Here is a 10932-nt window from a genome sequence, read left to right as displayed (position 1 = left end):
TGGAGATTTTTTTTCCCTCTCCGAGGTAGAGTTTCCCTGCATAGACCGAGAATCCTAGAACTCGCTCTGTAGAACAGGCTGGTCTTGAACTCATAGATCCATCTGTCTCTGAGTTCCAAGCGATGGGATTAAAGGCAAATGCCACCACTACACGGCTGGCTTCCTCACCATCACCACTATCACCACCACCACCACCACCACCACCCTTTTGATTTCTGTTTTTTTGTTTGTTTTTTGAGACCTACATTTGCTTAGTTTGCTGGCCTGCAGTTTCAGTAAATATGTCCAAATTGGAGCGACAAAAGCAACCAAGCACACAACCTTAAACTTACTGAAACATGAAGATTTAAAAACAAGATTCTCTCTCTCTCTCTCTCTCTCTCTCTCTCTCTCTCTCTCTCTCCCTCCCTCCCCCCCCGCCCCGCCCCGTGTGTGTGTGTGTGTGTGTGTGTGTGTGTGTGTGTGTAACTCATTTCTGTTCTTGAGTGTGAATTTTGTAGATGACAATGTCAAATGTTGGCTGTGTTTTAGACCAAGATGGCCCTGCAGTTGGAGCCATCCTCCTGCCTCTGCCTCTGCAGTGCTGGGATAGGTGTCAGGATTGTGTTTTGCATCCAGCCTGCTCCAATTATCTATTACACCCAGAGAAACCAATATACACCAACTACTGGAGGGCATGGGCTGGGCTCAGGACACCCAGGAGTCCACGACCTGCAGCTGCGCAGTTTGCAGGTTTCTAAAAGTAACTTGGTCTGGGGCCTGGTCCTGCCTGCCCCTCTGCTCCCCTTAGAACCAGCTGGAATTTCAGGACAGCTCCTACTGGGTTTCTGGATTGCCCCAGGCACTGGGTCTCTTTTGCAAAGAAAAGGTGACAAATTGGTAAGAATGCAGACAGTGTGAGTTGTTTCACTAAGTACAACTGTTTATTCGATTTTCAGAGAAGTTTTATTTGCCATGAATTTCAAAAGAGAACCCTAGCAATGTGGCTCTCCTTTTCAACAGGGTCTCCCACCCCTAACCCCTGAGTGAGCTTAGCTTTTAAGGGTGTTTGCAAAACACATGATCCAGGAAGAGATTCCGCTTTCCTCAGAGCAAAAGGCAGGCAACTTGCTGCTCATAGAGAAGGCCAGGCCCGTGACCTGGGGTTTTCACTCTCCTACTCCAGCACACCGTGTGCGCCGTCCGAATGGTCTGGCGCTGCACCGCGCTGGAACTGGGATCCAGGACATAAAGACAGGGCTGGCCTTCTACCACCCTGGCTGTGGCAATACCTGTCTCTGAGCCAAGAAACCCTCTTCTGCTGGCATCTGTGAGTCTATGGCAGTGGGCTCCTTGGCTTGCAAGTAGGATACAAATCTCAGGTCCAACACGGTTTCTTATTATCGTTTGTGTTTTGGAGTCAAGGTCTCCCTACGTAGACCAGGCTGACCTCAGACTCAGTGCTGGCATTCCAGGTGTAGGTCACCGGGTGGTTTCTCTCCCTCCCTCTCTCCCCTCCCCCCTTCTTTAGTGAATTTAACTCTAAATTCTCCTCCCTAGAAGTCTATCCAGTGGCTATGGTAAGGAACCACTTTCTCTATCCTTCCGGGTCACCTGTGTGCGCATGCGCACTTGTGGGGCGTGTCCTTGCCCCACCCTCTGTTCTCCTAGTCCTTGCTCCCAGTTTTTCCTGTCTCAGCGAGATACCTGTGGGAACTTTCTTTTAGGTTTTTAATTTTTTTATAGTTAATTTTAACTGATATAAAAAACCATAAAAGTTATGCATATTAATGGAGGCTCCACGTGATGTCCAGGACATGCGAATACTGTGGGATTTTTGAATCAGGTTAACCATTCATCTTCAGACGGTTTCTGTCTTTTGATGTCTATGTGTGTGTACGGGTCTGTGTGTATGTAGTGAATGCATGTGTGTGCACTTCCCTCTCTCTGTGTAGTGAATGCACGTGTGTACTTGTCTGTGTATGTGCAGTGAATGCATGTGTGTGCATTTCGGTGTGTGTAGTGAATGCATGTGTGCATTTGTCTGTATGTGCACTGAATGCATGTGTGTGTACTTCTCTCTGTGTAGTGAATGCATGTGTGTGCTTCTGTGTGTCTGTCTGTGTGTGGTATGTTGCACATGCACAAGCTAGTGGCTGACTGTAGGTATCTCCTATCACTCCCCATTGTTTTGTTTGTTTTGTTTTTTGTTTGTTTGGTTTTGTCACTCTCACTGACACTGGATCTTGCTGATTTAGCTAGTCTGGTTGGCCAGTAAACCTGGGGCTACGGACATGCTCCACTGTGCCCTGCCTATACATGCGGATGCGGAAGATTTTCCCCTCAGTGAGCCACCTCCCAAGCCTTCTGAAGCTTTATAGAAAGGTGTATAAGAGGTGATGTTTGTCAGAACTTGTGCATCTAAATATCTTTATATCAATATCAAATAAGTACACAGTTTAGCTAAATATAAAACTTTTAGATGGAAAACTTCTTTTGGACTTCTAAGCATCTGTCTTCTGAAGCTACAGAGCCAGGTCCGTCTGAATTTGTGTCCTCCTCAGCCTTTCTTGGGAAAGTGAACAGATTTTCTTGGTCTTTGTGCTCTAATTACCAGTGATGCGCTTTGGAGTGAGGTGCCATGTGGGTGTGGGAACTAAGCTCGAGTCTTCTAGAAGAGCAATACAGGTTCTTCGCCATCAAGCCATCTCTACAGCCCCCAAAACATAATTCTTCAGAATGATCGCCTTTAACTCCAGCTCCGGAGGGTCTGAAACCTCTGGTCTCTGGAGACTGTACTCATGTGCACACACCCAGCCATGTGCACACAGACATGTGCACACAGACATGTGCACAAACAACTAAAAATTAAGTGTTCAAAAAAATTGCTCTAAATGTCTTCATTGTTTTGAGGAAACTACATTGTTTTGCATTCTTCTAACAGTACATAAGGATTCATATTCTCTATACCTCACCCTTTGTGTGTGTGTGCATGTGTGTGTGTATGTGTGTGTGTGTGTGTGTGAGAGAGAGAGAGAAAGCACAGTTATCCTGTTGTGTTGTGCCCTTGTGTATGTGTATATATATAAATACATATACATATATGTGTGTGTGTGTGTGTGCATGCGTGCACGCGCATGCACCATACATGCCTGGTGCCTAAAGAGGTCAGAAGAGGGTATCAGACCCCATGAAACTCGACTGGAAGACAGTTGTGAGCCAGCATGTGGATGCTGGGAACTAAACCTGGGTCCTCTTGGCAAAGCACCCAGTGTATTAACTACTGAGCCATCTCTCCAGCCCTATGCTGTGACTTTGATTTGTACTTCCCTATTGTTTAAGGATGTTGAAAAATCACTTGTGGAGTTATTAGCCTATTTACTTATTTAGATACAGTTTCATGTAACCCAGGTTGCCCTCGAAGTCACTGTGCAGCCCAAGCTGTCCCAGAATCACCGATCCTACTGCTTCTACCTCCCAAGTGACTGTATTACAGGTGTGAGCCTCCAATCCTAACTTTTATTGTCCCTGCCCTCTTTTAATAAAATACATATTCAAGTTCTTTGCTCATTTTAAAATCAGTTTTTAAGCCACATTATGGAGGCTGTCAAGATGTCTAAGTTAAGAACAGAGAAGTGAGAAACGCTAGCTGTCCTTGCAGAGGCCCAGGCTCAGCACCCAGCACCCGAGGATTACAATGGTCTGTAACCTCAGTTCCAGTGCCCTCTCCTGGCCATAATGGGCACTGCATGCACACGGTGTACAGACACACAGGAAGGCAAACAGTTGTACGCCAAAATGAAAGCCTCATTTTAGAGTTGCTGCACTGTAAGGGTTCCCTACTTATTTGGGGTGTCACCTCATGTCATGTAGCTGATTCACCGATGATTCTCCCAGTGCTGCACATGTCCTTTCTGTTCTGTTGACCAGGTCCTTTTATGCACTATGTGGCTGCATTTCCATTGGCTGCCTGGGTTTCTGGCATATATCTGTTTTTAGATATTTGGCTTGCTAGCATGTTTTCATCAGATAGTGAACCGCAGGAGAAGGAAGAGTAATAGAATTCATGAGATAAGGAAGCAGAGGTGGAGGGAGGAACTTCGGAAGGAAGAGGACCCTCCAGAGGGTCAAGGATTGGGGGGGTGGGGTCTGACGCCACCTAGGTATGCGAGCACCCTGAAAACATCCACTACTCAGTTTGCCGGCCGAATGTATTAACAAAAAGACGAGTTGCTTTCTAATTTGCTGGCTGCTATCCATGGAGGAATGACCTTGCAGAATGACCTTGACTGTGTTCCTTTCTCCTTTTCTGTTTTTTTAACAAGAGTTTGAAAAAATGTTGTTATTCTTCATGTCAGACAGACATCATTAATGAAGACACTGGCCCTAGGCCTTTTTTTGTGGGAAGTGTTTAACCTATCTATCTATCTATCTATCTATCATCTATCTACCTACCTACCTACCTATCTATTTAGAGACAGAGTCTTATGTATCCCAGGTTGTCCTGGAATGTACTATGTAGCCAAGGCTGACTTTGAATTTCTAATCTTCCTACCTCCTCCTGAGTGCCTGGATTACATGCACAGACTGCCATGCCTGGCTTATTTAGGATGGTGCCCAGGGCTCTGTGCATGCCAGGCAAGCCCTCTACCAACAGAGCTCCACCCCTGGCCCTTTAACTACCTCAATACCATTACGTGTTACCTCTGCAGTGTGTTTGGCTTTGGCATGCATCGCTGAGCATTGACTTAGGGTTTTAAAATAGGATTTTAAATTCTTTTGACTTTGTGATGGTATAAAAGCTCCGTGTGGAGCAGAGCTGTCCTTTGTCCTTTAAAAATTTATGTTTTTACACACTTACTGTATGCATGCGCATGTGCCCGTGAGAGAACTCAGAGGGCGGCTTTGTGGAGTTGGCTCTCCACCTGTACGTGAGTCTCAGGGATCAAAAACTCAGGTTGTTGGGCCTGACAAGTGCCTTTGCCCACCGGGCCTCCTCTACTTGTAGTCTTGGATTCTGAGCGTTTCCTACATACACCGTAACATTCGTTCCAGTGCTGCACGCCTAGCCGTGGAGACAGCCTTTGCTGCGCTGCTGAGCGGGGCTCCTCGTTACCTCTCTCACCTCCATCCCAGCTCACAGTGGCTCACAGGGCTGTAACTGCTGTCAGTCAGGGGCGTTTACAAGATCGCTGGCTGCTGCCACGACAGAGCAAACTGAGCAGGACTCAGTGAATGTGGAGGGCCGAGTGGTTCCTCAAACTCTCCAGATTAGAGACGACGCTGTCTGGACCAGAGCACTGCTGGTTTTGATGGCAAGGAATGGCTAGATTCTAGATAGTTTTAAAAAATAATTTAAAAGTACATTTTATGCATTTCATATGTACATGTATTCATATGTCTGTGGAGGGCAGAGGACAACTTGTGGGAGTTGATTCTCTCTTTCTACCACATGGGGCCGGGGAATGGAACTCAGAAGCCCAGGGCTCGGCAGCAAGAACTTTCACCTGCTGAACCATCTTGGTGGGCCTCTGGAGACCTTCCGAGAGTCGAGTTTCAAACTGAGGGAATGGATGTGAACTGTTGAGTTAAAACAGTAAGGGGCTGGGTTTGCTGAAGAAATTGGAAGAAGGTGCAGTCATTATTTGGAGTTTCTGGAGAAGTGGGCTGAGTCGCTGTTAGTTTCAGATGTTCGTTAGATAGTCGAGTGTGTTTGGATGTCCAGCTGTCCACAGGCTGCTGGGTGAATCAGTTTAGAAGAGATCTGGACTGCAGACAAACACTGACACGCATCAGCATATAGGCTACTAGAGCAGTTCTGAGCCTGCTCACATGTGAGGACCTGCCTACTGAGCCATCTCTTCAGCCCCTTGCTTTCTCTGTGGATGTAGCTCTGAGGGTCCACACAGCCAGTCCCCCCACCAACAGTGGTGGTGGTCAGCATGAAGAGTCATGCCTTCAGGTAGCACACTGATGTGCATGTTCCCATGTCAGAGGCTCCTTGTGGGATCACGCTCCCACTGTCCACTGTGGTCACGGTTTACCAGCGGGCTCTAACCCCCGCTGACTGCTTTCATCTGAAGTCAGTTCAGGCTCTGCATTGGGAACACAAACTAAGAGGCTAAATTCTGAAGCTATGAGGCTCAAAATCAGGGAATAAATGAGTGCAGAGAAAAAGTACGGTCAGGCTGAAGCCTGCAACAGCAGGTCTAATAAACCTAGCAAAGGAGATCTCATAGGGACAGTTGAGCTTATCCTGGGCTGGGTGGCCAGGACACTGTGAGCATGGAGGACAGCACAGCTAGGGGCTATGGCCATGGGCCCAGGGATATACTCTGTGAAGGGGGAAGTAAAGGCACGAGGGAAACAAAGGAGGGGAAGGTGTTAGACTCAATGGGATGAAACTGCAGTGGGATCCAGGACTGCTGGGCTTTCAGTGCTCTCTAGGGATGACGCTTAATGCGGAGGTGATTAGCTCCAGGGCTAGCCTTCTCGTGGGGTAGAAGAACAGAGCTGTGAAGCTGGATGTTATCACTATTTGGATACTGAAATCACCCGTGATTATAAAGCTAGTTTGGAGCGACTTAACTGGATGCTAAAATCTTAAATGACCATAAGTCACCTGGAGTCACCTGGAACCTGGAGGTATGGCCTCCATTTGATTGCCCTATGGGCCATTGTCTTGATGATTGACATGGGCAAGTCCAGGCTGCTGTGGGTGGGGCCACAGCTGGGCAGGTGATCCTAGGCAGTATGAGAAAGCCAGGAAGCAGCACTCCTCCGTGGTCTGTTCATTTCTCACCTCAGGTTCTTGCTGTGAACTCCGGCTCCAGCTTCCCTTGATGATGGACAATGACGTGGAAGAGCAAGCCAAAACCCCCTTCCTTCAAGTCGTTTTTGGTTGGTGTTTTAGCACAGCAGTAGGAAAGCAAGTTGAAGCAGAAGGTGGTACTGATGGCACAGTATTGCTGTGACAGAACTGTGTTGTCTGAAGGACAGTGGTAGCATTTGAAACACTGGGTCACAAAAGCCATTGAGTGTGCAGAGCTTAGTGGGTTACAAGCTTGGAATACAGAAATGTCAGGAGGTGATGGTAGAGGCCTGGCTTGTGAAGTCTCAGAGAAGCAAAGGCTACTGGGGCTGTTCATGTGATACCGTGATGTAAGAATCTGTTGCAACATCTTCTGGATTCAAGTGTGGTTCAAAGGGGCCAAGACTGTATCTCAAGCTGGAAATCACATTTGGTAATGGGTAAGACCCTCACATGATAGTGTTTTGAAGGCATGAAGGGATAATGGAGAGATGTTGAGGTGTGGTCCTGTTGAAAAGTTAGAGTATCTGCAGAATGGCCTGGTGGTCATTTGTGAAGGTGTAGCAGTTGCAGGTGGAGACTCCAGCATACTGGAGACACCAGAACTATGGACCTTTTAAAAAAGTTAGACTGTGATATTATTGTGAGGTTTTAGGAATAAAAAGGAAAAATTATAGCTTAATAGTGTCAATTGACAAGGTTTATTGTGCTGGCTGGTTTGCGTGCATTTCCATCACGACCCAGAGTTGTCTATGAAGAGGGACCCTCAGTACAGGAAAAGCCTCCAACAGACTGGCCTGTACACAAGTCTGCGAGGCTTCTTGACTGATGATTGATGCTCAAGAATCCAGCTCACAACCAGGCGTGGGGTGGCACACGCCTGTAATCCCAGCACTTGGGAGGCAGAGGCTGGCAGATTTCTGAGTTCAAAGCCAGCCTGGTCTACAGAATGAGTTCTAGGACAGCCCGAGCTACAGAGAAACCCTGTCTCGAAAAAACAAAACAAAACAAAAAGAATCCAGCTCACTGTGGGTAGTGTCATCCTTGGCAGAGGGGCCTGAGTTGTGTAAGAAAGTAAACCGAGCAAGCCATGGGCGAAAACCAGTTAAGTAGTGTTCAATCTCGAGAGGCCTCTGCCTCAGTTCCTGCCGTGAGCTTCTGCCGGCTGTGACTAGGAAGGTAAGCAAATAACCCTTTCTTCCCCAAGTGGGTTTTGGTCAGTGTTTTATCACAGCCAGAAAGGGAACTAGGACCGAGGGCGCAAGCAAGCTAAAACTGAGGCTAAGGGATACTGACTGTAGCGGGAGCAGACTGGTGAATGAGGGCTTCCGTGTGTCGATACTCAGCTGGCACTGACTGCAAATGCGTTTGGGTTTATAAATATGAAATCACTGATCTTTGGGAACAACCCTACAACACAAGCAAGATTTTCTTTCACAGGTGGGTGAGAGGCCAGAGGGTGACTATTTTCCCTGGGGTCACTCAGCCATCAAGCAGTGGCATTGGAGTTTAAGCCCATGGGTGACTAGAAAGGCACCTATCTCACTTCAAAGCTTGCTGGATGAGGGTTGAGTGAAAACAGCTGAGGGAAGCCGTGTCCTGTGTGCCCAGCAGCTCTGAGACTGGGAGCGCTGCTCCCATTTCATCCTTGGCTTGCTCTGCCTTTTCCTCTGTCTTTCCTGTAGCCCTGGCTGTCTGGGAACTCTCTAGACCAGGCTGACCTCAGAGACCTGCCTGCCTCTGCTTCCTGAGCGCTGGGATTTAAAGGTGTGTGTCCCACCTGGCTACTGCCTTCCCCATCTCTGCAGACAGAGCCTCTATAGCTTATGGGCGGGTGCTACCTGGCTTACGTGGTCTATTACATGCTGTTGCCTTTAAGTTCCGACTCCGTGACAAGAAAATATTTGTGTTAGGTATTTGCCCAGTGGATCTGTCTTCAGTTTTGCTGTGGTGGTTAGTGGACAGGCTATTTTCTGGACCCTCTTGTGTCCTTGGTGTAGACAGTCTGGTCACTGATTCTGGTCACAGAATCAGTATGTTCTTCTGGAACTCAGTAAGTGAATCGTTGCCTTGTGAGAATGGTTTGGGAGTGACAGAATTTCCAAAAACTTTTAAAATTGCCATAAACCTTGCTTACCATTTGCATAGTTGTGAAAAAAATTTGTTTTCTGACATAAGATCTTGCTGTGTATACAAGGCTGGCCTTGAATTACAAAGATTCACCTGCCTCTACTGGGATATCATACTAGGCTATGTGAAGCAACTTTAAAAGTGATTATAGTGTTTTTTACTTTCTATTTTTTGGCTTTTTCGAGACAGGGTTTCTCTGTGTAGCCCTGGCTGTCCTGGAACTCACTCTGTAGACCAGGCTGGCCTCGAGCTCAGAAATCCGCCTGCCTCTGCCTCCCAAGTGCTGGGATTAAAGCCCCCCCCCCCAACAAAGTGCTTATAAAATCAAACTACTAATCAACTCTGAAAAATGTTTAAGATGTTTTATATCCTCATGAAGTATCAAATATTCCATGAAGATTAATTCTGTATGTAAAACAAACATGTCCTGGCCACGAATACACAAATATTTGCTTTTGTCTTTAATAAATGCTATATATACACCAATTATTTTAAAGTAATTTTTCTTATAAACTATTTTCAGTACGCACTTGATTTACATATGTTTTTATATTCCTAAAGGAAGAGGGTGGGAACAAAAGACCTTTGTTCTCGAGCTGACGCCCATCAGATGTGCAGATGGTACGGAACAGGCCTGACCAAGCGAGTGATAGAACTGCTAGTGGACTCTGCAAGCATGTGGCTTAGATGCACCGTCTGCACAGGAGGCTTCAGCTGGCAATGCCACGGAAATGTGAACTGGACTTCCAACAGGCATGGCTTCTGGACTGGGAGTGTGGTTTGCCCTTGCAGGTCTGTGCATGGGGGAAGGCTATAGCTGTGGTGAGCCTCCTTTTCACCCACACGGAAACCTGCTATTCAGACTAACTGGGGTTTATGGCCAGGCCACATAGATACACATGACAGACACAGAAGAGAGTGACAGACTTCTGCATGACAGGCAGATCAGGTCAGGATTGGGGAAATTCCTCTCGATCAACCAGGTAGGGCAGCTATCTGGCAGGGCAGGATGGGGAGGGAACTGGGGATTCCACTAAATGATCACCGATGGCTCTTGTCACTCTGCCAGCTCAGTTCAATGACCGTGGTTTCAGGGGAGACCTAGGCTCAGACAGACAGGTTGTGTGCATGGATTCATGTTACAGCAGGGCCACTTACTATCACCTCAAACTTCAGAGAAAATAGTAATGTTTTTAAATGGCCACCCCTCCTGTCAGCTCTGCTCTCAGAGCCCTGTTTATCTGGATGACATTCAGTGGGCAGGAAATGAAGGGCCGAGCAGAGCTGGGAGGTTGCTGTGGGAACTCTCAAACCTGCCACACATGGTTCCCTGCACACAATCCACATCTCTCCCAGAACAAGTCAGTGAACATAAGAGCCCAGGGAGTTAATGCTGCACTTGACAATCTCTGAGCACTGGTCGATGTTCTTCTTCACCCTGTAGAATTTCTCCACGTACTCAGAGCGCCCTAAGAGCTCCACAAAATCTTCATCGTGAGTGATTACCAGAAGCTGGAAGTTGCGCTGCTGTGAGCGACTTTTTATGATCCTGAAACAATACACCAAGAATACTTTTTTACCAATGGGCACAGATTTGGAAAAGCCATTGGGAATCCTGTCAGATCCAAGGACAGCTGTGGCAGCCAGGCTTTTCCTGGGCCAGGTGTGACAGGGCCTTTGGCTGCGCTGCAGGAAATAGAGGAGAGCTGAGGTCTTCAACCTAGGCACGTAAGAGTCCTGCCCCCTCCCCACATAGCTTAGCTGGGATGCATAGCTTCGTTTCCACCCATTTGGCTAGATGGCTACATCAAGAATTTGGACTAGTTCCTAAGATCCTAAGTTGCTATTGATGTAGGGGAAAGTCTTCTAGGAAAACCTAAAACATCAACCAGAGCCCAGGTGGCTCCTCTGCCCAGACTCTCCAACACTTCTCTCAAAGTCTAAAAGTACTTCAGGCAGACAACAAGCAGGGAGGGAAATGACGCTACCTTCTGAGGAGCTGGGTCTACCTA

The 10932-nt window shown here is 47.3% G+C and overlaps 2 protein-coding genes across 5 annotated transcripts in view; one reads left to right on the top strand and one right to left on the bottom strand.

The window, feature by feature from the left end:
• The window catches only part of Kif3a (kinesin family member 3A), a 315458-nt gene that overhangs the window by 69437 nt on the left and 235089 nt on the right, over positions 1–10932 (top strand). The window lies entirely within an intron of this gene.
• Rad50 (RAD50 double strand break repair protein) overlaps positions 9359–10932 on the bottom strand; it is a 193780-nt gene continuing 192206 nt past the window's right edge. For all 4 annotated transcript variants that reach the window (XM_052197273.1, XM_052197276.1, XM_052197274.1 and 1 more), the window contains one exon: positions 9359–10469. In XM_052197273.1, the coding sequence (XP_052053233.1) occupies positions 10283–10469 (187 nt within the window). In that variant the 3' untranslated portion in view covers positions 9359–10282. The remainder of the gene's footprint in view (positions 10470–10932) is intronic.

This window comes from Apodemus sylvaticus, chromosome 10 (genome assembly GCF_947179515.1).
Source record: "Apodemus sylvaticus chromosome 10, mApoSyl1.1, whole genome shotgun sequence".
Classification (NCBI taxonomy): domain Eukaryota; kingdom Metazoa; phylum Chordata; class Mammalia; order Rodentia; family Muridae; genus Apodemus; species Apodemus sylvaticus.
This window is presented reverse-complemented; position numbering and strand designations above follow the sequence as displayed.